This window comes from Calliphora vicina, chromosome 2, assembly GCF_958450345.1.
Source record: "Calliphora vicina chromosome 2, idCalVici1.1, whole genome shotgun sequence".
Classification (NCBI taxonomy): domain Eukaryota; kingdom Metazoa; phylum Arthropoda; class Insecta; order Diptera; family Calliphoridae; genus Calliphora; species Calliphora vicina.
This window is the reverse complement of record NC_088781.1, coordinates 81,185,327-81,213,302: the sequence shown is the minus strand read 5'-3', so window position 1 is coordinate 81,213,302 and position 27,976 is coordinate 81,185,327. Positions and strand designations below refer to the sequence as shown.

General features: G+C 33.3%; 1 protein-coding gene across 1 annotated transcript; it reads left to right on the top strand.

The window, feature by feature from the left end:
* Positions 1-2,655: 2,655 nt before the first annotated feature.
* LOC135950603 (uncharacterized) lies at positions 2,656-27,976 on the top strand. The gene is made up of 3 exons (XM_065500135.1): positions 2,656-3,301; positions 27,755-27,898; positions 27,956-27,976. The coding sequence occupies exons 1-3, from the start codon at positions 2,771-2,773 to the stop codon at positions 27,974-27,976; spliced, it is 696 nt and encodes a 231-aa protein (XP_065356207.1). The 5' UTR covers positions 2,656-2,770.

Genomic DNA, 27,976 nt, shown 5'->3' with positions numbered 1-27,976 from the left:
CGGTTAGTCGGAAAGATACTCGGCTACAGAGTCATATGTGCTACCCTAGGTGGTACAAGTGTTTCAAAAGTGGCCAATCGAGGAACCCCACAGGGTGGTGTATTATCTCCACTTCTGTGGAACCTGGCTATGAATACCCTGTTGATCTTGGACACTCTAGGATAATGAATTACTATGGGTTTATACATGGTAATATCGATTACTGCATCGCAAAACCTTTTTTCGATAGGCATTTCCATATTATGATCCCGAATAGGGATCTATGGCAGCGCGGACTCTTCCCTCCTGCTGATGTCATACGGATATATACGGATGGCTCTAATAGGGGTAATAGGGTCGGTGGAGGTTTCTATATTGAAAACTTTGGGATAAGATCCTACTTCAGGCTACCTAACTTCTGTACTGTTCTTCAGGCGGAAATTACTGCCATTAAACGCGCAACCAACTGGCTGAGGTATTATCGAATATCTGGTGATATATGTATATTTACTGACAGCAAGGCTGCTGTTAACGGAATAGCGGGTGTCTTTACGACATCTAGGTTAACCGAGGAATGCCGGGTATCTCTAAATGAGATAGCGAGACATTCTAGGATAACGCTTATATGGGTCCCTGGACACGATGGAAATCAGGGTAATTGTATAGCAGATGATCTGGCCAAAAGGGGTGCGATGTTGAGTGAGGAGGCGATCGACCCCTTTTCTGGTATTTCCCTTGTTAAATGCAAGATGGCTGTTCAGCAGAAACTGTATGAGACTGCACAAAACAGGTGGACTAATGAACCTTCCTGTGCCACAGCGAGGTCGACTTGGCCCGTATATGATGCCAACAGGACGAATCTACTTGTAGAATACCGTCGTGAGCAAATAAGGCTAATTGTCTCCTTTATTACAGGGCACTGTTTAATCGGGACACATGCTAGAAGATTGGGCCTACGGTACAATGATTACTGTAGAAGCTGTCACAATGAAGAAGAGGAAGAGACTGTATATCACCTTTTCTGCCAATGCCCGGCTCTTACAAACCTGAGGGAACGCATCCTTGGATTTCCATTCCTATCATGCTTGGACGAGCTATCGAGGATGAATCTTAGACGAATCTACTCCTTCATCCGGGAATCTGGCTGGTTTAACCTGGAGGCAACGGAAGTATTATAAATACCCTGTTGTCTACCCCTTGGGTATCACAATGGGATCAGATTTAAATGGACCCAAGTGAGCTGCTTGAGGAGCAGCAGCCCATGGAACCTAACCTAACCTACCCCACGTTCAAGTTTTTCCAAACATTCTTTGTATGCCATTAGATTCCAAATTTTTCATGAAAAATTTGTTCATGACATCAATGTTTGAATGGACCTACCCCCCAAGTTCCAGTTTTTCCAAACATGCTCTGTATGCCATTAGATTCCTACGGGTGTCCACTTATCGTGCCCGTTCCCAGATATGATGCCCAACGCCTTGTATAATTGTGGCCATTTTTTTTCTAATTTAAAATTTTTCATGAAAAATGGTTATGACATCAAAGTTTGAATGGACCTATCCCCTAATTAAAAGTTTTTCAAATTGAAGTTAATATGGCATTCGATTCCTACGACAGTCTATATCCCGTTTCTGTTTCCCGGTATGATGCCCATTGTCTTATATAAATTTGGCAATTTTTTTTTAAATTAATATTTCCATAACTCTACTCATGAACATTAGGCATATAACTAATTTTAGCGAAATTTTTGGCATACCACCACGTGAAGGCCAATGTTGTATAAGTAATGAAAATCATTTTTTTAGGTCATTTGGAATGAAAAACATCACGCACCAACACCAATTTCTAAAATAAATCAATTTTTTTTCTCCGAAAAATTATATAAATAATTTCATATTTTTGTTTGCAAGTGCGAGGGATACTTCCCTTACTTAAAAATTATCTTTTGAAGTATGTCCGCAGTTATTATTAAAATAAAATATATTGTATTTTAAAATAATTGAAAATATTTCATGAAAAACTTTATGGCGTTTGGTGCGTGAACTTTTTTAACAACCGCGAAAAAATAATACATTGTTTTTTTTTAGTTTATTTTAAGGTTATGTTGCGGTTTGTTAAAAACTTTCAAACCAACAAACTTTTACAATAACAAATATACAGAATTTTTGTCACCACTGCGGTTTGTTAAAAACCAACAAACTTTTACAATAATAAATATACAGAGTATTATATTCACCACACAACAAATAAAGTTGTTGTGTACAACATCAACAACATTCGTATAATAATCTGCATGGTGTAATGATATACAAGGTGACATTAATCAAACAGCTGATTATTTTTTTGCTCGAGTTTGTTTACAACTTCAATCTTGTCAAAATTTCTTTTGCTGTAGTTTGTATACATTATGTCAGTTGTTTTTGACACTATAAAAGTTATTTGTTTTTGTATTGTTGTATTTGTTGCCGTAACGCATACACCTTATAATCATTACGCCATGATAATCTGTTTCAGGTTTGTTTTCTTTTACTTCCAGGTTGTTTTGTTCACGCCGATGTGCTCGTACGTGTACAAATAAAAATTAGATTGCTTTGGTTTTGATTTCTTGACGTATGTAATGTATAATTGTTTTGCTAGAAATGTGGTAGCACCGTTTACAATTATTATGACACTATTGAGACTGGGTTCTATTTAACATATAATGCATCGTTTACTTCATACAATGATAAAATATATATTTTTTTAATTTATATATTTGTCTATTTTATATACGTGTTTCTTTATTTTAATTATGTGTAGTGTTCCACCAAAGTTTTTCCAAGTTTGTCGCCTTTGTCTAATGTTAATAGAGGAACATGATATATCAGCACATCGAATTTACAGTACAAATAGTGTACCAAATGATTATAGTAATGAATGTAAATGCAACAAAAAATTAGACAATGGCAAGTGCTGCAAAAGAGCTCGTAAATGCCGCAGCTGTGATAAATATCGAAATAAACAAAATTTAAAAAACTCGATTCCAACCATACTTCATTCGACGCTACCGCGAGTGCCTTTGTCAATTAACCCGTTGCAAACTTATTCTTTAAACATACAATATGATGATGAATACTCAGATAATTTAAATGAATTAGATATTTGTAAACAATCTTTGCCCGTATTTAATCCGTCTTCTGGCATTAGTGACGATTTTAATGAATCAATGCAAAATCATTCATGTCATTTTAATAAAAACATTAGTGATGGCCCTAAGCAGTTCTGTTTAGATGATTCATCAGCAAACATTGTAATACAAATCTTAAAGTGCCTGTCTTTAGAAGTAAGTACTGTAACTTTTAGTGAATTAAATAAATTGATTTTATCTATATATATAAAAGAGTAACGTGACTGATTCATTCATCATCGCACAGCCCAAACGGCTAAAGCTAGAAACTTGAAATTCGGGAAATGGGTTCCTTTTACAACATGCAGATCCACTAAGAAGGAATTTTTGGAAATTCGGTCGTTAAGGGGAACAAATGGGGCAAAAACGGGTAACATCTGTACCTCTATATCTCCAAAACAAATAAACATAGAAATAATATTTTAAATGCGTCCGCCTTTAATGAAAAAAGAGCCGACGGGTGTCAGATACTTTTTTGAAATTCGAAATTCAAGTGGCCATATGGGGTAAAAATAGTCCCCGTAGAACCCTATGTTAATATGTATATCTCCTACATAAATAGACATAGAAATACTATATTAAATGCATCTGGCTGAGATCAATAAGGACTAGAAACCTTTTTGGTACTTTTTTGAAATTCGAATTCCTAAGGCCTAAAAATTGTATTATTTTTTGGTACTTTTTTATCAAAACGTATTTTCTCAATAAAAATTCCATGAACTATTATTTTCAAATAGTACGTATTACTGATAATCAGCGCAACCAAAAATATGTTCTAAAAATATGCACTTAAAACCATAAATATGCACTTAAAAATAGTTGGTTTTGCTTTGATTTCAAAGTTTTATTAAAAAAATAAATAATAGGTTAATAAAATATTGAGCTCATAACTTCAAATTGTTTATTAAAGGATTAAATTTCGATCTTAAAATAGTTTGACTCAATTCATTTTATTATTACAATAAATTAATATGTGCTTACTTAAGTTTTGAAATTTTCAAACTAAGCTAAGTTTTATAGACAATCTTAATCAATTCAATTTTAAACTACCTATTACTTCAAACTTTTTTAGTAATTTACTTTCTGATTTTATGTGTCCCAATGTTTGTGGGACCAGTAGGGAGAGGATGTTCTGGATGTAACTGTTTCTATTGTACATGAAGCTTTAAAAACCAATTTTTTATTATGTTTCAAAAACTAAATTATGTGTAATTTTTTGGTAAAAAATTGCCATGGATTTTGGAGCATTCAAAATGTATGTAGATTAACATCTAAATAAATTCGGCTTCCAAAATTTATATTAAATTATCAAAAAGACTTACAATGCGGCGATTAAAAAAACATTTTTTGTTGCTGGACTCAAAATATCATGTCATTTCCTATATGGAAGTTAAGGTCCCTCAAGTTAACGAAAATTCAAAGAAGATATGTCGACTCTCTCATGTCGTACTCTCATTTCTTCTTTAAGTAACTTAGGCTAATTATCATTGGACTTTAACAAAATACTTATTAGAATATAGAAATGAAAAATTACAACAGAATTATATTAAGAAAACAAAATAATGAAAAAAAAGAAAATATGCAACAAAAACATGCAGTTATGAGTTAAATATGCACAAATATGAAAAAAAAGCAAAAGTATCAATTTTAATTTATTTTGCACATAAAATTCTTAACATTGTATTTTTGTCTATACATATATTCCTAAATTGAATTCCATTATTTTCTATTAAGCGTGGGAGATTGTTATGTCCCATTGTGAATTGTAATAGTCTGGCAACATTGTAAATTATTCCTGTAATTATCATATTCCTTTTTATAGTTAGTTCGTAAGTTATGATGAAATAAAATGTTACATGAAATGATTCAACGCGTGTTTCGATTGGATTTATATATACAATTATAATCCTACAAAAGATAGAACAAAGTGGCGACGGGTGAAAATTAATTTCAAATAAAAACAAAAATAAAATAAAGAAAATACACCATCATGAACGACGAACAATTCAAACAATTGCTGGAAGTTTTCAGTAAATCTCAACGTGACTTGTTACAACAAGTAAATTCAAATTCGACTCTTCAACAAACACAACAACAACAGCAGCCGCCATTACAAGTGCAACTGCCGCCATTTGAAAACTTCGATGAAAGCAAAGAAAACTTTAAATTATATCATCAAAGGTTCGAAAATTACTTGAGAATGAAAGGGGCTTTAACAAATAGATCCTTGTGCCAACAAATGCTTTTGAATTCCATCGGATCAATACATTTTAGATTGTTAGTGTCATTGGTGGCCCCCAAGAATATTACAGATGTCGAATACGATGATTTAGTGGAAAAACTTAGTACACATTTATGCCCCAAGAAAAATATATTGGTTATTCAACATCGTTTTCTATCAACATATCAAAGTGAAGAGCAAACAGTGGCTAGTTATGTGGCACTTCTTCGGCGTGATATTAACGATTGTGCATTTGTGTCGGCATGTGAATGTCATGCTGATATTTCTAATATTTTCCTACGTGCACAATTTATTCGAGGAATCAAAGACAACACTATACGGGAACAACTCCTTCAGTCTGAAGAGGCTGATTTTGAGAAGATTGTTCAAAAAGCGTTATCTTTGGAAGCTTCTAAAATTGATAGTCGCGAACTGAATTCAAAACAACCAAGCTGCTTAAGTGATGTCAACAAATTGCACCCAAAATCTACCGGGTCAAACCGCAGTAGAAATCGCTCGAGAAATCGTTCAACATCAAGACCACGCACACGTTCAAAATCGAAAATTAATTTTAGCCAACTGGGTATTGAAAATTTATGCATAAGATGTGGAAGAGATAATCATAAAACAAACGAATGTCGCACCAACCGACATAACCTCAAATGCAGGTCGTGTGGTAAAACAGGCCATGTTCAAAAGGTATGTCTTAGAACTATAATGAGTTCAGCAAACAAAAATTCAATGCCTTTTAATGATGAAAATGATGATGAAATACACCAGGTATATGGCATCAATCAGGTTGTCGATATACACAACACTCAGCACTGCACTGATAAAAATGATGTTGCAAAATACTACGTAATTGTAAAAATAAATGAACGACCTCAAAAGTTTGAAGTAGATTCTGGAGTAGGATTTACCTTAATTCCTAGAAATCAATTTGAGAAGCTTAAAATCAGTACGAAACTTGAACCCTCTTCTATCGCTTTTCGATCGTACACCAAAAATATTATAATACCGGATGGTAAAGTAAAAGTCGAAGTAAGCTACAACAATCGTAGATCTGTAGAAGAAATGTATGTAGTGCCCAATGAGTATGACGCTCTTCTGGGACGAAGTTGGATACGACGTTTAAACATCGATCTTCAGCAAGTAGATAATCAGCTATTAAACAAAATAAATGTCAACAAGATGACTGAAGTGTTTTCGATAGCAGACATAACTAATCAATTTCAAGATGTTTTTACTGAAGCTGTCGGTTGTGTACCAAATTTTGAAGTTACGCTTCAACTTCGCAAAGATGCAAAACCTATTTTCAATAAAGAACGTGAAGTTCCATATGCACTGCGTGATCGTGTCGAAAAGGAGCTTAATGATTTGGAAGCAGCTGGCATTATTTCAAAAGTAGAAAGAAGTGACTGGGGATCTCCGCTTGTAATTATTCCCAAGGCAGACGGTGGAGTGCGACTATGCGTCGATTACAAAGTTGGGATAAATCAACAACTCGTATCTGCAAATTACCCAATACGTCGTATTGACGAAATTTTAAACAGCCTTAAAGGATCGAAATATTTTTGTCGTCTTGACCTTTTTAAGGCATATTTACATTTGAGAGTGAGTCAAGAATCAAGCAGTATTCAAACTATATCAACCCATAGAGGTACGTACAAAGTAAATCGACTTTCGTTTGGAATAAAAACAGCCCCTTCAGAGTTCAACCGTATCATAGAACAAATTTTAGCTGGTTTAAAGAACACCATGTCATATTTCGACGATATAATTGTGCATGGGGCAACGGAAACAGAATGCAAAAACAACTTAATTCAATGTCTACAACGACTAAAAGAGCACGATTTACATCTAAATAAAGGTAAATGCTTATTTTTCCAAACTCAAATAGAATATTTAGGTCATGTTGTTCAATTCAATAAAATATCAAAATCACCAGCTAAAATTCAGGCAATCGTCAATATACCACGTCCAGCTACGGTAGATGATGTTAGAAGATTCTTAGGAATGGTAACATACTACTCTAGATTCATTCCGAATTTATCAACCATCACCTTTCCATTACGTCAATTACTTCAAAAAAATACAAAATTTTATTGGTCTTCTAGTTGTGAAGCAGCGTTTTTAAATCTCAAAAATATTATATCCAGCGATCAGGTTTTAACGCCATTTGATCCTGAAATGCCGGTAATGGTAGCATGCGATGCAAGTCCCACAGGGATTGCGGGAGTGCTGTCACATATGGTGAACGGCGTGGAATGTCCTGTCGCGTTTGCATCTAGATCTTTGACATCTGCTGAAAGAAATTATAGTCAATTGGATCGCGAGGCTTTGGCAATCATATTTACAATAAATCACTTTTTTATGTACCTTTACGGTAGAAAATTTCAACTCATTACTGATAATCGACCATTAACTCGTATTTTTCATCAGAATAACAAAATGCCAGCAATAACATCAGCTAGGTTGCTTCGTTATGCCGAATTCCTATCAAGCTTCAATTATGAAATAAAGTACAAAAAGGGATCGGAGCATATAAATGTCGATTGTCTATCACGGGCAACAAAAATTATAGAAATACCATCTACAGATAAATTAATAAATGAAGAAGTAAACGAATTATGCTCAGTATCTGTTTTCGAAATTTCAAATGAATATGTAAATGCTAAAATTTTGGCATCTGAAACAGCTAAAGACCCATATCTTTCAAAAATCATGTCAAAGTTACTGAACACTGGTGAGAGTGATGATATTTATACCCTTAATAATGGCATTATCTTTAGGGGTCAACGAGTTTTAATTCCAAAAAGTCTTCAATCTACAATTTTACAAGAGCTTCACCGTACTCATCCTGGCATTACAAGGATGAAGCAGCTCGCCAGAAGATATTGCTTTTGGAAAGGGATCGATTGTGAGATAGAGGAAATGGTAAGATCGTGCGAAGCATGTGTTCAAGTTCAATCTAAACCTGCAAAAGCTCCACTTCATCACTGGGAGGAACCAGCCGAAAACTGGGAAAGAATACACATCGACTATGCAGGCCCATTTCAAGACAGCTTTTTCTTAATTGCTGTTGATGCAAAATCCAAATGGGCAGAAATTCGAATCATACGGGATGCGCCTACATCGCAGACTTCAATAAATCTCCTTTCGGATATGTTTGCAACACATGGATTTCCTTCGATTATGGTATCTGATAATGCGACCATCTTTACAAGTGATCAGTTTAAAACGTACTGCAACAAAAACGGAATTTTTCAAAAATTAATAGCACCTGGTCACCCTAGTACAAATGGGTTAGCGGAACGTTACGTACAAACGCTTAAACGTAAATTAAAGTCAATGGCGTCAGAACCAGGATCATTACACAAAAAAGTAAATGAAATAATGCAAAGATACCGCGCTACACCCCTCAATTCTGGCCAAAGTCCAGCGGAATTGTATTTCAACAGACGTATTCGAATCCGACTAGATGCATTGAAACCTTGTATCAAATTCAAACCTTCAAAACCCATTCCAGGGGTACGAAAAATCAGCGTGGGAGAAAGAGTACAGGTACTTCACATGAGAAATAACAAATCGGCATGGAAGACTGGTTGTGTTCTACGTAAGTTTGGTGAACTGCATTATCTTATAAAACTCGATGATGGTTACATTTTAAAACGACATATCGACCAAATTAAATCTACTAAAGTTCAGCAACGTAGAGTCCACTTTTCTCCAGATGTTGAAAGCAACACGTCAAGTCAACAACACATCGATTACAATCAACAAATCTTCGAACCAGTAATTCCTCAAAATCAACAAGAATCAGAAGTCCATGAAGCAGAGGTGCCGAATGCCCAACAACCTCCTGAATACCTCAAGGGAGTCAAGAGCAAATTATTCGAAGATCTGAACGTATTCGCAAGAGACCCACGTATTTAAATGAGTACTTGGCAGAGTAAGAAAGTATCAATTTTAATTTATTTTGCACATAAAATTCTTAACATTGTATTTTTGTCTATACATATATTCCTAAATTGAATTCCATTATTTTCTATTAAGCGTGGGAGATTGTTATGTCCCATTGTGAATTGTAATAGTCTGGCAACATTGTAAATTATTCCTGTAATTATCATATTCCTTTTTATAGTTAGATCGTAAGTTATGATGAAATAAAATGTTACATGAAATGATTCAACGCGTGTTTCGATTGGATTTATATATACAATTATAATCCTACAAAAGATAGAACACAAATCGATGCCAAAATTCTTAAAATTGTCTGAAACGGATAAATAACTAACTCATATGATTATACGACGCACAGCAAAAAATATGATATTGCATATTTTTGGTTGCCCTGCTGATAATTATAAGGTACTTTTTTTAAATTATTTTTTCACGGGGACAAAAAAGCGCCCAAAAAATAGGTAAAACAGGACATTTATTATCTAACATTAACGAACTTATAAAATAAAACACAATTATATTTACCATTACGAATTAGATATAATTTGGCTCATGCTTTAATGTTTTCACAAATCTTATATGGTCTTGAAGTTTACTCTGGTACTGGCTCATGCGATTGAGAAGGATTTGTCGTATATTTAACTTAATAGTGCCTTTTGTTTATAATATTAGACGCTATGAACATATTACGAACTTTGCTTCTCGTTTTCTTGGATGTACTTTTAAAAACTTTATTAAATGTCGATTTTGTTTTATAAAGTTATAAAAAATGCCAAACCTCCTCGGTTACGCAGAACTTTTGTTTTTACACGATCTACTAGAAATCCCCAAATATATTTACCTAGAATCTCAACATCTTTTTTTGAAAAATCTTTTATTGTGCGGATAGCAAGACTCTGGAACTTTTTGCCTATTACGTTACGTATTTTTTCTTCTTCTCACAATTCCTTTCGTTTAAAAAAAGACTTTTTAAATACTCACGAATAGCTACTGATGGACAATAAATATAATTATGATATTTATTAATACATATTTTTTTTGACGTGGCTGGGGTGCCTTAATCTAAAGTGATAATTTATTTTTGTTTTTATTGAATTTATTAATTGAAAATAGTTATAAGAATCTCAGGTATTATTTACTTGTAATTGTTGTGTTTTAATGAAACAACATAAGAAATCAATTCAAATATATTTATTTAATTAATCCAAATTTACTTATTAAATACGCAATACTATAAAATATAACTTAATTGTTTCACCGGTAAAGCTCTTATGAGTTCTTGTTTTAAAAATTCTTTTGATATGACATTTATAAAAACAGTGATGCCAACACCTTCCTCGTTAAAAATTAAAGTCCCTGAACCGCTGGGGTTGTCTTCGCTCTCTAGCGGATCTGCGAATTGGCGTATTTCCTTCACTGTCTTGGTCATTATGAACTGGCAAGGGTATCGTCAGTTGCCTAGGTGGTTGTTGTTTCGGTTCGTGGCAAATGATATCCAATGGTAATTTCATATCAGCTTCTTCAAGAGGCAATTGCTTTGAACGCAAACGCATTTGATTTGCATGACGTCTGATAGTCCTATTTGAATTTTGTAGTTGAACATTGTACATTACTTTTCCTATTTGTTCTTTAACTGGACCTGTTGACCATCTAAACTTGTTGTTGTGATAAACCTTTACATCAACGGTGTCTCCGACTAGAAATTGACGATGCTTTGCTTTATGGTACTCGTTGAATTGTTTATTTTGGATTTGTTGGCGTTCGTCATACACATTGCTGTGTTGAACTTTTGGCTTAAGCAAGTCTAGTGGCGTCTTTATTTTCCATCCTAGCATAATCTCTGCTGGAGATTTTTGCATAGGTGTGTTGGGATTTGGTGTACTACGGTAGGTAGATAGGAACACTTGAAGAGCGTCCTGTAAGCCTCCTTTCCCTTGATTTTTCTGAAGAGATCTTTTCAACGTATCGACAAACCTTTCAGCCTGCCCATTTGACTGCGGGTGGTACGGTGCTGTCCGAATGGGGTCGATACCATTTTGTTGACAAAACATCTCGAATTGTGCTGCAACGAATCGTGTACCGATATCCGAAACTAAGGTTTGTGGAATACCAAATCTAGCGAACACGGTTTCTAACAATTGAATGGTTTTGTTAGTTGTTGTTGAGGTTGTTGCAAGAATTTCTGATGTGTGTGAAGATAAATATGCCGAGTTAAATATGTTTCTACGTAAGAGCTTACGTTATTACATATTTGACTCCAAAGTTATGTTATGACGTAACGACATATTTAACTATTACACACATATTTAAATATGTGAACTATTTTTTTAGAAACATTTGGCACAAATTAAAAAAATAATATTTTAAAATAATGAAAGAATTATTTCAAATATAAAGATATTAATACAAATAATGTAAAATTGGTAAATTTTTAAAATTTAATTACAATTGAATATAACTGAAAGATTTTTTGGGTATTAGGGCAAATGCTTCTTTGTCACTCATATTGATCATATAAAAAATGAAGCCAAGGAACCACTCTATCAGACAATAAAATATATTTGTCTGAATTGTATTTGTGAAAATTAGAAAATTCCACTTTGAAAATTTTAGAGTTTTTGAGGGATTTTGTGAAATATGGCCAAACTATTCCATCGCATGGAATCCCACTATATGGAAAATGGAGTCAAGGGACTGGGCTTGCTACACATATAAGGGAGAATGTTGAATTGTATTTGTGAAAATTTTGAAAATTTTTTGAAATTTCACTTTGAAAATTTTAGAGTTTTTGACGGTTTTTGTGAAATATGGCCAAACTATCACTTAAGTACAGTCTTTCAACCAAACTCGCCAACAACTGTTTTTGAACTTGAAGAGCCACCTGTGTCAACATTATCTAATGATAACATATTAGCTATAAGCCCAGAAGACATTAACGAAGTAATCAAGGATAATATAATATTAAAAAAATAACCTGGAAATGATTCTGTTACACCTACTATGATTAAAAACCTACCGAGTGTGGCAATAATTGTGTTGTCTACAATATTTAATGCGATCTTTAAACATGGAGTTTTTCCGACAAATTGGAAAACTTCTCAGATAATAACGATACCAAAGCCAGGTAAAGACTTGACCGTACCATCCTCCTATAGACCAATAAGCTTACTTCCTTGCTTATTGAAGCTATTCGAAAAAGTGTTCCAAAAGAAAATCATATCATTTTTAAATGAGAAAAATATCCCAGTTCATCAATTTGGTTTCCGGGAACGTCACGGAACAATCGAACAATTTAATCGTATAACCGGAGAGATAAGAAAATCCTTTGAATTAAAGAAATATTGTTCTGCAAAATTTTTGGATGTCGCTCAAGCCTTTGATAAAGTATGGCACAAATAAAATGTTTGCTGCCACCATCTACTCATAAACTATTGGAATCTAATCTATCGGACCGTATTTTTACAGTTAAGTACATCGATTACGTGACAAGAGAATATAGGATTGGAGCAGCAGTACCACAAGGAAGTGTTCTTGGACCTACCCTCTATTTGATTTACACCTCTGATTTGCCTACGATCGATGAATTGACTATTTCTACATTTGCTGATGACACCGCAATTATTAGCTCGCATGAAAACCCATATATAGCATCTAGTATACTAGATGGCTACTTAAGATGTGTGGAAACATGGTTAAACAAATGGAGAATACGTGTAAATGAGTTAAAAAGGGGATGCTGTCCACCTGTCACACTTAACAATATTAATATATAGTCTGGCAACATCATGCCTGAATAGTCGCAAAATTTGTTATACAGCTGATAATTTTATTGAAAAATTAATTTAACTATTCCTAAAAAGTGATCTTTTACAAAAATATATATTTTGGACAGCTATAGTACTATAGGGCTTGTTTGCCATAGTGACAGGATGCCAAGTCAGGCCAAAAATAAGTGGACACATTATGAAGTCTTATGAATGGAAGCAGCCTTTTTTGTAAACATTCCTTGATGTAAATTTCGGTATTTATAGAGCCCGTTGTAACAAATGAGTGGCTTCTTTTGCCGCAACTGCATATTGCTTGCCATACCAAGAACTTTCTGGGAAATTTTGTCTGCTTTTGGGTCCTAAACTTTTCTTCAACATTCCCTCGAGCATCAGCAACATAAAATTTTTGACCTGGAAGTTGCGAAAAATCTGCCAGAACATACGTTTCGTCATCCATTATGCAGCAAGAATATTTTTTTATAAAACTTGACTTCAATTTCCGTGCTCTGTTTTTGGCCTCTAAATTTTTAGTAGCGTTCCTGTCAGGAACTTTTTGAGCCTTGTATGTTTTTAAACCTGCATTAGCTTTAACTTTTCGTACCAAATAGTCCGAGCACTGAGCTAACCGGGCTGCTTTCCTACCGGATGTGTTGGGAGCTCTTTTGAAAATGCGTTCTATTTTTTTGGCTTTAGAAACATCATGTGGACCATTCCTTCTACCTGAACCAGGTTTTCTATCAACTGACAAGTTCTCCCGGTACTGTTTAATAACATTGGAAACAGTTTGACGGCAGACCTTTGTATGCTTGGCCAACTTTTTGTAAGACCAAGTTGGGTTTTGTTGAAAATATTTAATAATTTCAGTACGCACTTTTTTCTGGTCACTCATTTTAATCAGATTAACAAAAAAATTAATATAATTGACATTACACATAATAACTGACATGTTTTTCAAAGGTAACTTGATCAAAAAAAAATTCAAATAATACTTGGGTTAAAAAATGTAATGAAAAACGTGTGTTAAGAATTTTTCGATCTCACTCCTTAGTAAACACATTGAAACTAAAGTAGCCAAAAAATTAGATAAAAATATTGTCAATTGTGTGCGTGGCATGCTGTTAAAGTCAAATATTCCTTTCTCCTACTCTATTTATTATCTTTATAAACGACCTTCTACGTCAAACTTCCAACCCTATCTACTCTTTTGCAGATGACAGCAACATTTGCCATTCATATGCATTTAATTATAGACCAAGTCTGTAGGAGATTGGGGCAATGAGGCAAAATATGAATGATACGCTCAACCAAGGTCTTGTGACAATCTCTGAATGGGGTTGTGCGAATAGAGTCGATTTTAATGCACGCAAGACTCAATGTTGTATGTTAACCCACAAACGCACAACAGATCATGTTGCTCCATCTGTTTTTATGGGTGGTGTAAATATTCAGGAAACAGAAGCTCTTGATGTTCTAGGCATGAGTATTCAGTGCGATGTCCGCTGGACAAAACACATTTTTCGAGTGTCGAAAGAATTGAATGCTTCTTTCGACACTCGAAAAATGTGTTTTGTGCCTTGGTTTTCTAAAACGGTGTAAGAAATACTTCACTCCATCTGATATCCTTACTATTTACACCACTTATATCCGACCTAAAATGGAATATAACTCTCATGTGTGGGCCGGTGCTTCGAAGTCTATGTTGGAGTTACTCGACCGCGTACAGGAGAGGGCGAAGATGCTTATCGGTGACAGTAGGGTATCCAGCAGGGTATCCAGCTCTATTGACTCACTGGAACATCGTCGCAATGTGGGTTGTGTTTCACTGTTCTACCGATACTACAATGGTATGTGCCGTAGATGCCCGAAACCCCTGTTTGACCAAATTGTCAAAATTTTACCCCCTATAACTCAGAGAGTTCTCGACCGATGTTGTTGAAAAATTGTGTCTGAGTTACTATCCAATAGAGCTAACCTTGGTGCAAATTTCATCCCGATCGGAAGACATCGATTTCAAAAGTTGGTTCACTTGACATGAAATTCCCCATATACTAATTATAAAAAATAATAATGCATACACAACAAAGGTGAAGGGTATATAAGATTCGGCATAGCATCGAATATAGCACTCTTACTTGTTTAATTGACATTTTTTTCTTAATTATACCCAAAAAAGCAACAAAACGTATGTTTGGATGTGCATGCTTTGCGTATTTTGTTTCTTTTGTGTTTTGTTTCTTTTGGCGTTGTTGTTGTTTTTTATACAATTAAACGTATGTTTGGATGTGTGTTGGTTTCATTGCCTTGCGTATTTTGTTTTTCTTTTGGTGTTTTGTTTCGTTTGGCATTGTTGTTGTTTTTTGTGTTCTTGATAAATTTAGGATGCTGTACGCTGAAAGTGGGCAATGTACATACATAGATACTAATTATAAAAAATAATAATGCATCCACAACAAAGGTGAAGGGTATATAAGATTCGGCATAGCCGAATATAGCACTCTTACTTGTTTTCGATACTTTACTTTTTTTAAGTTTATAAAAGTAAAAATAAAATAAGTTTACTTAAAAAGTATATATCGTCAGCTTAAATGCAAACGGACGTAATTACATTTTTATTGTTTTTACAGGAGAAGCAAAACACGTTATAAAATCAATAATAATAGAGTATTCTTGACAATTTTTTGCGTTTGAATTTCTTTAGTAAAGTTGTAATTTTTGATCGCAAATTTGCGTGAACATGTAGTTTGATAAAAAGAACCATAATCAATCAAAACCTCAATTTTGAATTTTTGTGTAGTTACGTCCGTTTGCATTTAAGGTGTTTTTGATTTAACGCGATTTTTAGGTCCCAATTTCTTATTTGTTATGTGACTGATGTATTGTTTTACGCGAAATAAAAAGTTATTGGCCCCACAAAAGCATTTCGTTCTAAATTAGAACCTCGTTTTACGCGAATTTGATTTACACGCAATTTGTTTGGGCCCAACAAACCGCGTAAATGGAGGCCTACCTGTATATTGGAATATTATTCCTTAAAGTGCTCTGAACATATTTCACTGTTGGTTTCCGTAATATAGAGACTGTTGCAGAAAGGAGATTTATGTTTCCCAACAATGTTATAGACTTGTCTAAAGGCAGCAGTAGTGCGATTCACTAACTTTTATAACGATAATCGTATCGTTAAAAAAAATATAACGAAAATTTAGCGAATTTGCTATTCAGTAACATTTTTAACGATATTTGCTGTCGGTTGAAGTCAGCTGTTACTTTAAGCAGTTTTTTTTCGTTATGTTAGCGACAATAATTTAAGTTGTGTTTATTTAATCGATAAAGTGTATTTGCAATTTTTTCTTCGTCATCTTCATCTTTTGTAGCTGGAACTATAGTAAAAATAATGGAAACACAATTTTGTTTACTTAACTTATTAATATTTACAATAAAATATAAAAAATAGGAGAATTTGAAGATTATACTACTAATTATTCACCTGGAAGAAGTACTTATTTTTGTTTGCGATGACCCAAAAGTAATCCTTTACATTTTGGACGGAAATAAGTTGTTTTGCTAGTAGAATTATTAATTAAATTATGTATTTACTAAAAAAAATAAATAAAAAAAGTAAGTCGCAGCCAAGTGTCGAACCAACAACCTTCCGATTGCTAGTCAACGTTGTACTCACTACACCACTGGTTAATTATTTCATTGTGTGTCAAATAATGGTTTTCTACTTTTCGCTTATTTTGATATTTTGTAGACAGAGATGTCATATCTTAAACAATCGTTAAAAATAAATTACTGAATCACACTATCGTTACTGCAAGCGATTATTTATGTCGATAAACATTACGATTGTCGGTTCGTTAAAAGTTAGTGAATCGCACTACAGGTCCCGGCTTGATACATTTTAATTTATTGTTAAAAATGTCAGCTTGTTCGATATTAACAAGACCTCTAATAATAATTTTAAGCAGTTGTATTTGCTTGGATAGTAAATTATATTCGTTACTCATCCTATTTCCATTACGATGATATATTTTCTTCAATTCCCTCTGCCATCTATATTTTATCTTATAAAAATTCTTAATTTTGTCTGAGTATACAAATGTACCGCCCTTACATTCGATTTTCGTCGTATGGAGATCATGAATGGACTTGAAACTTTCTTTAGAATCTTTTATAATTTTATCAATTTCAGAATTTTCCAAATTTCTGTTATTCGGAGTCATTATAGTATTGGAATTGATTGATAAATCCTGTTGAAAACGATTCCAGTCGGTATTTTTGTACGATGTAAAAAGGCGAGGATTGTTAAGTAATATATCCGTGGCATTCATGTCTATTTCCAACTTCAATGGAAAATGATCTGAGAACGATGGGAGCGATGAGATCTTGTAGTTAGGTGTGTCAAAAGAGGCGTTTATAAGATAGTGATCAAGAAATGAGTTTGCGCTTGGAAATGATGGGGTGTTATGACAAATTATTGTGACATCCAAAGAATGGTCTTGAAGCCAATTTTGTAAAAAATTGCCATTTTGATTTCCAATACTATCGCCCCACGGTGGATCATATCTAAATTTCATCGGCCAAAAGTCCAACTTTTTGTTAACTCCGGTTTCCAAAATTTTAATGCCATTTAATAGTAAACACATTGAAACTAAAGTAGCCAAAAAATTAGATAAAAATATTGTCAATTGTGTGCGTGGCATGCTGTTAAAGTCAAATATTCCTTTCTCCTACTCTATTTATTATCTTTATAAACGACCTTCTACGTCAAACTTCCAACCCTATCTACTCTTTTGCAGATGACAGCAACATTTGCCATTCATATGCATTTAATTATAGACCAAGTCTGTAGGAGATTGGTGCAATGAGGCAAAATATGAATGATACGCTCAACCAAGGTCTTGTGACAATCTCTGAATGGGGTTGTGCGAATAGAGTCGATTTTAATGCACGCAAGACTCAATGTTGTATGTTAACCCACAAACGCACAACAGATCATGTTGCTCCATCTGTTTTTATGGGTGGTGTAAATATTAAGGAAACAGAAGCTCTTGATGTTCTAGGCATGAGTATTCAGTGCGATGTCCGCTGGACAAAACACATTTTTCGAGTGTCGAAAGAATTGAATGTTTCTTTCGACACTCGAAAAATGTGTTTTGTGCCTTGGTTTTCTAAAACGGTGTAAGAAATACTTCACTCCATCTGATCTCCTTACTATTTACACCACTTATATCCGACCTAAAATGGAATATAACTCTCATGTGTGGGCCGGTGCTTCGAAGTCTATGTTGGAGTTACTCGACCGCGTACAGGAGAGGGCGAAGATGCTTATCGGTGACAGTAGGGTATCCAGCAGGGTATCCAGCTCTATTGACTCACTGGAACATCGTCGCAATGTGGGTTGTGTTTCACTGTTCTACCGATACTACAATGGTATGTGCCGTAGATGCCCGAAACCCGTAGATTTTTACGCAACACACGCTCTTCGGCAAGGGCACATCAATTCGTTGTCGACTGGACAGTAGATCGCACAACACATTACAGGGAAAATTCGTTCTTTAGCCGTACTGTCCGTATGTGGAATAAGCTTCCTCCTGAAGTATTTCCTGATTTTTGTAAATTTGATCGGAAGTAAATTTTCATTACTCGCAAACCATTATAGATAATTGGATGATTTTTCTTTGTTATGTTGGTAGGATAATAGTCTTTAAGAGCTGATCTGATTTGTCACTGTACCCTTTATACCTTATGTGTTATTAATTTTTTTCTCAGGTGCTATATTTTAGCCAATTTTGAATTTCAGTGGAATAAAAGTGCTTAGGGTCAAAAGGGGTTAAACAAATTTTACTACCAGGAGAAAGTCCAAGGTGTCCTCTTTAAGCCTATATATACTTGTTGACCTGTTTTGACCTGTTTGTTGAACACTTTTTTCATTTGAATGAAATTACTCCCAAATTTTTTTTTTATTTTTATTTTACTTGTTCATATTTTTTTTTTTTAACGTTTATTTATTTATCGAATCTGCCTTACTTAGGCCTGACAATAAGTAATAAAATCTTATAACTAAAATTAAAACTAAATGCTCTCCGACGGGAGCGTTGATGTTCATATGGGCCACATCTTAGCGGGGCGGTAGATCGGCTCTACGAAGCCTTGATCTTGTTTGGGTCTGTGGGAGATGTCTTGCAAGCGGGTTCGGGTGGTTCCACAATTTCATGATGTATTTCTCACGGACATTCCTGAATTCATCTTTAACTAACGGTAATTGTAGGTCTCTATGGATGTTCTCATTTCTTATGTACCAAGGTGCACCTGTCATTGTCCTAAGAATTCTCGATTGGACCCTCTGTATAAGTTCAATAATGGAATTACTGGCCGTTCCCCACAATTGGATTCCATATGTCCAGATTGGTTTTAAAACACATTTATACAGGATGACTTTATAGTCAAGGCTTAATTTTGATTCATATGATTGGCGCAAAGTACAAGTCGCAATTTTGAAGATATTGCGATAAAATTTGGTACATACATTTTTTCGGCCCGAGGACGAAGTCTATTGAAAATTACTGAAATCGGCCCACTATTTCACCTAGCACCCATACAAATGTTCTTCCGAAATTATACTTTATCGGTCGTAAATGGTTAATTTATATATGTATCTACACAAATTTTGCTCCAAATAAGTTTTATATAAACTGAATTAATGTCACCTAATTTTATGATGATCGGTTCATAATTAGTCATGGCTCCCATATAAGACCCGCTTCCGAAAATCACTTTAACGAGCCTAAATCTCTAAAAAATGTTGGTATAAACACAAAATTCAACATAAATAACTTTCATATAGATATAAATTACACGACCTAATTTCATGGCGATCGGTCCATAATTAGTCATAGCTCCCATATAAGACCCGCTTCCGAAAATCACTTTAACGAGCATAAATCTCTTAAAAATGTTGGTATAAACACAAAATTCAATAGAAATAACTTCCATATAGACATAAATCACACGACCTAATTTCATGGCGATAGGTCCATAATTAGTCATAGCTCCCAAATAATGCCCTCTTCCGAAAATCATTCACGAAAATAAATTATAGTGTAGGGTATTATATAGTCGAGCTTGGCCGAACATACTTCCTTACTTGATTTTATCTGCTGATAACTTTTTTAATAAGTATAGCTGATTCAAAAAACAAAAAATTTGCATTTTCATACTAAATGCTATACAAAAATTAAAAGTTCATAACCTTAAGTTGCGCAACAACTGCTGAACCGATTTGAATGAAATTAAAACTGGAGAAAAATTCAAGAAGTTATCTGTCCACCAAAAAAAATAAATTTCTAAAATATCTCTATCGGTTCAAAAGTTACAGAGTTTTGGCCAATGAAAAACGAAAATGAGCCACTGTGCGCCCCATGCCTGATTTCTGGAATTTAAGTCACCACCGAGAAGAAATAGATCGAAGCCGTTTGCCACTAGAAGTATTTTGTCCAAGCTATTGCGTAAACCATTAGCAGCAGTGTTACACTTTATATATAGGGATCCAACCAGAACTCTTTTGTTCGTGTTATGTATCTTCATTTGGATTTCTACAAATGTACGAAGAATACTTAGGTCGTCAATTACAATTTTTTTATATGAGATACTATTTTTAAATGCAATCGCAACTCATATGGGAGAGTTATCGGAAAGAAAGTTGTAGTTTTTAAGGAAAATTTGTTTGTGTCTACGGAGAGTAAGAAGCAGATATCTATTTTGTTGCTATTAAGGGTATTTGTGAGATCAATTTGGTGAATTCTATCTACGAGCGACCTGACGTTAAATGTTAAAAAAATTATCAATCTATGGCCTATGAACTCGTTTAACTTTTTTTAGAAGGCGTAGGAAATCCACCTTGGCTTCTTCCTTTGGCATTTTTTTTGTGTTCATTAACAAAGATATTAAGTTCTTTTTCTAGAGTCAGCTCTTCTGGCTCAAGGAAAAATTCAGCGAGTTTTAAAAACGCTTCAATGATTGACGTCTGGCTAGGTTTGTCGTCGGCAGCTGCCTTGTGAAAAAAGCTTGCAAAAGACTTGGATGGGTTAACAGTTGGTGATATATATTTGCTGACGTTCTTGTTGGCTCTAGCTTTAAATTCTTGTGAGTCACGTAGTCGCTGTTTCTTCCTCGATACGTAATTTTTGTAGAAGGTGGAGCCTCGCCAATTAGCAGGATGACCTTCTTCTCCGCAATTAACACATTTTGGGTTTGATTTAACGTCTTTACTTCGATTGCATTCACCAGGCAGATGATTTTGGTCGCAATTTTTAGCCATATGACCCCAAGACCAGTATAAGCATTGTTCTTTACAGAGTATGGGGTTGTAAATTTTGTAACCTTTGAGATTACACCGGGAATTAACCCATGCAGATGCAGTTTAAGTTCCTCGATGTCTGTGCCATGTTACAGGCCACGTAATACTGACGAAATTTGCTTCAATTCTCTAGGTGTAAATCAATAAGAATTTATTCTCTTCTACTGTCAACTGTAAAGTGGACAACAATGAGATGACAACCCTGTTTTTATCATTTTTGCTTTGTGCGTATATATTTTTGAATAGTTAACAGTCAGTTGTAATTGTATTGTTGAGTCTGTCGTTTGATACGTACGAAACACGTCCTGACAAAACACGTCTTACTTTTATATTTTTGTTTAATCTTTTAATTTATACGTAAATGGAATAAACGTGAACTTTTATTTTATTATTAAAATTACTCCTAAAGTATTTTATTTAATCTTCTATATAAATAAAAATCAATTGTCGTTCGTTGGTAATTGCATCAGTTGAGAACGGCCGGACCGATTTAGACAATTTTTTTTTAAATGTTATAATTTATAATTTTTTGCTTAAATGTTCGTAGTTATCCAGTTTATGTTTTTACTGAAGGAAAAATTGACCACGCCCACTTTTACGCCCACTGTTTTCGATTTATCTAAAATCGGCTAATTTTTTTTAAAATATTCGTAGTAAAATTCGTAAGAAAAATTTACCACGACCACTTTTTTTCGAAATATCTAAAATTGCAGAACGCCTGGAACGATTTGGCTATTTTTTTTAAATGCTCGCAAATCAAATGTTTTAAATATGTGACCAAAGGTAGTGACATGGCATCTGGAAAATGGTTGATCGACCACCATCTACAACATTGACCAGATTTTTTATTGATGATAAATTTGCCCGAACCTGCTATACTCCGAAATGTTAACATCTTGGCATATACTTGGAATCAATCGTCAAAGAAATTCATATTTCTGGAGCTGTGATCACTCATATTTCTGAACAAAAATTTTGTATATAAAAACTCAAATTATCTAAATTCGCCAATAACTTGATCTCTCATATTTCTGAACAAAAATCGATTTTTTATATAAAAACACATAATATCTAAAATCGCTACTAACTTGGCCAATAAGCGTTTAATCAAGAAAAGCAGCTCGATCTGTGATCACTCATATTTCTGGAGCTGTGATCACTAATATTTCTGAACAAAAATCGATTTTTTATATAAAAACTCTACATATCTAAATTCGCTAATAACTGGCCTATAAGCGTTTAATCAAGAAAAAGAGCTTGATATGTGATCACTCATATTTCTGAACAAAAAACTATTTTTTATGTAAAAACTCACAATATCTAAAATCGCTAATAACTTGGCCAATAAGCGTTTAATCAAGAAAAGCAGCTCGATCTTTGATCACTCATATTTCTGGAGCTGTGATCACTCATATTTCTGAACAAAAAACGATTTTTTATATAAAAACTCACAATATCTAAAATCTATCTATATAAATAAAAATCAAATGTCGTTCGTTGGTAATTGCATCAGCTGAAATTTTTTTTTAAAATGTTCTTCATAGTTCTACTTAGGTTTTTACGGACCACGCCCACTCTTGCGCCCACTTTTTCGATTTATACATAATCGGAAAACGGCTGTATCGATTTCGCTCATAGTAAGTTTTTACTGAAAGAAAAATATATATCCAAAATCGCAGCACGGCTGGACCGATTTGACAAATTTTTTTTTAATGTTCACAATAGTCCGCAAAAGTTTTTACAGAAATAAAATTTGTCTACGTCCACTTATTAAATACATCTGCAAAATACATCGATCTGTGATCACTCATATTTCTGAACAAAAAACTTGGCCAATAAGCTTTTAATCGAAAAGAGGAGCTCGATCTGTAATGACTCATATTTCTGAACAAAAATCGATTTTTTATTTAAGAACTCACGATATCTAAAATCGTTAGTAACATGGCCAATAAGCGTTTAATCAAGAAATGGAGGTCGATCTGTGATCACTCATATTTCAGAACAAAAATGGATTTTTTTTATATAAAAACTCAAAATATCTAATTTCGCTAATAACATGGCCAATAAGCGTTTAATCAAGAAAAGGAGCTCGATCTGTAATCACTCATATTTCTGAACAAAAATCGATTTTTTATATAAAAACTCAATATATCTAAAATCGTTAGTAACTTGGCCAATAAGCTTTCAATCAAGAAAAGGAGCTCGATCTGTAATGACTCATATTTCAGGCAAAAATCGATTTTTTTTATATAAAAACTCACAATATCTAAATTCGTTAATAACTTGGCCAATAAGCGTTTAATCAAGAAAAGGTGCTCGATCTGTGATCACTCATATATCTGAACAAAAATCGATTTTTTTTAAAAAAACTTAAAATATCTAAATTCGCTAATAACGTGGCCAATAAGCGTTTAATCAAGAAAAGGAGCTCGATCCTTGATCACTCATGTTGCAGAACAAAAATCGATTTTTATATAAAAACTCACAATATTTCTAATAGCTAATAACTTGGCCAATGGAGAAAAGAAGCTCGATCTGTGATCACTCATATTTCTGAACAAAACTCAAATTTTTGTATAAAAACTCAAAATATCTAAATTCGCTAATAACTTGGCCAATAAGCGTTTAATCAAGAAAAAGTGCTAGATCTGTGATCACTCATATTTCAGACCAAAATTCTATTACTTATATAAAAACTCAAAATATGTTCATTGATTTACATGTATGCTGTTGTTGCTTGGACAGGACAACGTCTATCGGGTCAGCTAGTATCGTGAATAAATATTCAACAGGAGACATTTCTTTTTTTCATCTGTGACACCTTTGATAAATTTTAGAACTGTTTATGAATATGGGGGAAAGGGTTTAGACTACTGAACTGTAGCCGAACAACCTGTGTTCGGGTCTCAGTGGAAGCAAAATAATTTTATTAATCAAATTAAAATAATAGTGCTTAAAATAGAGTAGCAGAAATGATTTTCAAAAAAGTACCAAAATATAGTGTATTAAAGTTTACCCCTTTTTACCCTTTAGTACTTGAGTTCCGAATATCGTCCCCTTAATAAAGCAATAGTGTATAATTTTTGCCATTTCGAAATAATTGACTTTAAAATGTTTTGTGTTAGTAGACATCTAGAACAAAAGTAATATTTCAATTGATCTTTTGTGGAAGTAGAATTAATAAATAAATACTCATTATTTATTTCTATGTTTATCAATTTAGGAGATTGAAGGTTAGCAATGGGTCCTACTGGTACTATTTTAACACCTAGAATATGCTTATTGGTTTTGGAGATATAGAGGTACAGGTTTTACTCGATATTTTCCCGTTTTATCCACCTTAGCGTTCGAATTTCCAAAAATCCATTCTTAGTGGATCTAAATTATGTTGAAGGAACCTAGTACCCGCATTTAAAATTTCTGGTTTATTGCTGGGCTGGCGGTGATGAGTCAGTGAGTGAGTGAGTCAGGCCTTGTATTTTTATATATGGGGGATTTCATGTCAAGTAACCCAACTTTTAAAATCGATGTCTTCCGATCGGGATGAATTTGCACCAAGGTTAGACCTATTGGATAGTGACAATATTTAAGCTTTCTTTTAAGAAAAAAGGGCCTATTTAAAAAAAAAAACGTCATAAAAGTTTTTGATTTCGGAAAAAAAAATATTAAAAAATTTTTATTTTTTTTTTTAATATCTTTTTTCGAAAGGTTGAAGAAATAGCTAACTAAACTATTTGGGAGATATTTTGCTAAGAACAATAGGTTATAAGTTACATAGATGAGAAAAAAAACATGTTTGGCCAAAATGTAAAATTTTGAAACTCTCTAACTCAGAGAGTTCTTTACCGATCTTGTTGAAAAATTGTGTCTGAATTACTATCCAATAGGTCTAACCTTGGGGCAAATTCATCCCGATCGGAAGAAATCGATTTTAAAAGTTGGTTCACTTGACATGAAATCCCCCATATATACAGTGACTCAAACGCAAGATCGGACAAGAGTTTGTCTATAGGTATTCAAAAGTGGGCGATAAATATTTAGTTGCATTGTTGTCTCGAATGACCTGTAATCGCTTTTGAATCGATTTTACCAAGTTTTGTCATTTTAGGCTGCATATTGAGTGCCGGAGTATGCAATTTGCATTTTATCGATGGCAAAATAGACAAATTTGTCTATCTCAACATTTTGAAGCAAAATTTACAGCAAAGTGCGGAAAAGTGGGTACAGAAAACATTTTTTCCTTTTATGAAGACTACGATCCCAAGCTGACATCAGGTGTTGCAAATCTTTGGTTGATCCATAACTGTCTCAAACTTATAGAAACTCCTGCACAGAGCCCAGAATTTAATGCAATTGAGCATCTTTGGGAGGAATTTGTTAGGAGAGTGCATCAACTAAAGTTTAACAAGTTAGTTCAGATAAAAGAGTCCTTACTGGAAGCATGAACCTCAAAAGAGCCAAAAGTATGCCAAAACTTGGTAAAATCGATTCAAAAGCGATTACAGGTCATTCGAGACAACAAATTATATGCAACTAAATATTTATCGCCCACTTTTGAATACCTCTTTTACTCTGTCCGATTTTGTGTTTGACGCAAAAAATTTAGTTATTTTGGTTTTTATGCAAAAGTTTACAGTTTAAATTATGCAAATTTTAGTTTTTGTTATTTTTTAGAGATATAGGTATGTGGAGTGTAAATAGAAGCGAAAAAACATTTTTTTTGGTACATACATTTATGTTTAGAGCACATTTATATCAGACAAACTCTTCTTTGATTTTGCGTTTGAGTCACTGTAGATAGAAGATAATTGTTTTTTTCATATTTGAAAATCATATCAAATTTCATTGTATCTACAAAATTTATGAAAATAAATTTTGTTTAAAGAAAATTATTATTCAACAAAAAAATATAAATACAAATTTTAATAATTTTGGAATAAATTTACGGCTATATGCATAAAAAAACCTTATTGTAGATTTAAAACACAATTTTGTTAACGAACACTTTAGCTTTAAAAACCATTTATAAAAGTATTGTATTCATAAAAGTTTGATAAAGGTACAATAACTAATGTACTGATTTTTGTCTAAGCTGGCAATGCTTCTCATTTATTTCCCCTTTTTTGTTGTTAGTGTTGCTTTCAATTAGGATAAAATATTCGTTAATTTAATTTTTTTCATTAATTGTTTTTAGTAATAATACATTTTTGAAGATAACAACTAATTTTTAGATAAAAAATGTATATCTGATTCTAGTAAATTTATATTAAGCTAAAATGTATTAATGTACAAACTTTTTTATATAGTTTATTTCAATTATTATTTAAGTATTCGAATGACGAATATTCTGTGATAAAATAAACATCACTGTTTTATAATTTGTTTTATTAATTTATTTTTATTGACATTTTGTTAAATTTTAACAAAATTTAATGAATTTCTATGTGGAAACACATAGTTTTAATTCCGGAGTGGGTATATTAGATTCTGTGCACCTTCTTCCACAATGTTTACACATTTTATGACTATATGGCGTTGCAGGTTAAAAATAAATGACAAAAATGCCAATCAAACTCACTTGTTAACCTCATATAGTTCACTGCCGGAGGAATATCAAACAAAATCATATACTATTAAAATGGAACTTAATCGCCAGCGGAGTGGAAATTGTGTTTAGCAATTGCAATAGTATCATCTATTATTCCAAATTTATCTTTAAAATCCTCTTTTTTAAGATAAAAAGCAAAAAGAATTCCTTAAAGTAGGTTTAAAGTATGGTCGAACCTACTATACAATTTTTACATTTAACAATTGTTTATCAAAGGTATTTTAAGCTATTAATCGTTTATGAATACAACTTTATGAAAATTTTCCTATAATTGGTTTATAAACCTTTTGTAAATGTTTATGCATATGGCTGTTAGTTTTTAGTTTCTCCAAAGTTTAGTTTTCAAATGAATTAATATAAAAATGAAATGTAATGTATGTGTAATTTCAGTGGCTGCTTAGGCCAGCTCATCAGGAAACCTTTCTCATTTTTTTAGTAAAACTAGAAATATCTTATACAGGACTTACGATAAGTTTTATGAGATTATAAAGCCGGGATTAGTTTTGACAAAACACCAACAATACACAATGATCTTTACATTCCATTCTACACTAGGTCAGCATTTTCCCAATTCTAAAGGTAGTTGTAAGAGATGGACAAAAAACAATAAAAATAAAAAAATTTTCTTCACGCCTTCTAGATTTGTTTAAAATAATTGTGTACTATTGAATATAAGCTTTATTTTCATTAGATTTTACCAACCGATGGCTTGCCAGCTTTAGTCTGTTGCAACTGTAAGTTATTCTTACAAACATTCTGGAACTTTAGGAAGATGGCTCACAAAACAAACGCAGCGCTTAATGATTTTTTAAAACTCTGCAACTCTACAGATAAGGTATGTATTATGTTTTAATTTTAAAGAATAAAATTATATTTTTACATAATTAAAAAGATTGTATTTGCAACAGTTTAA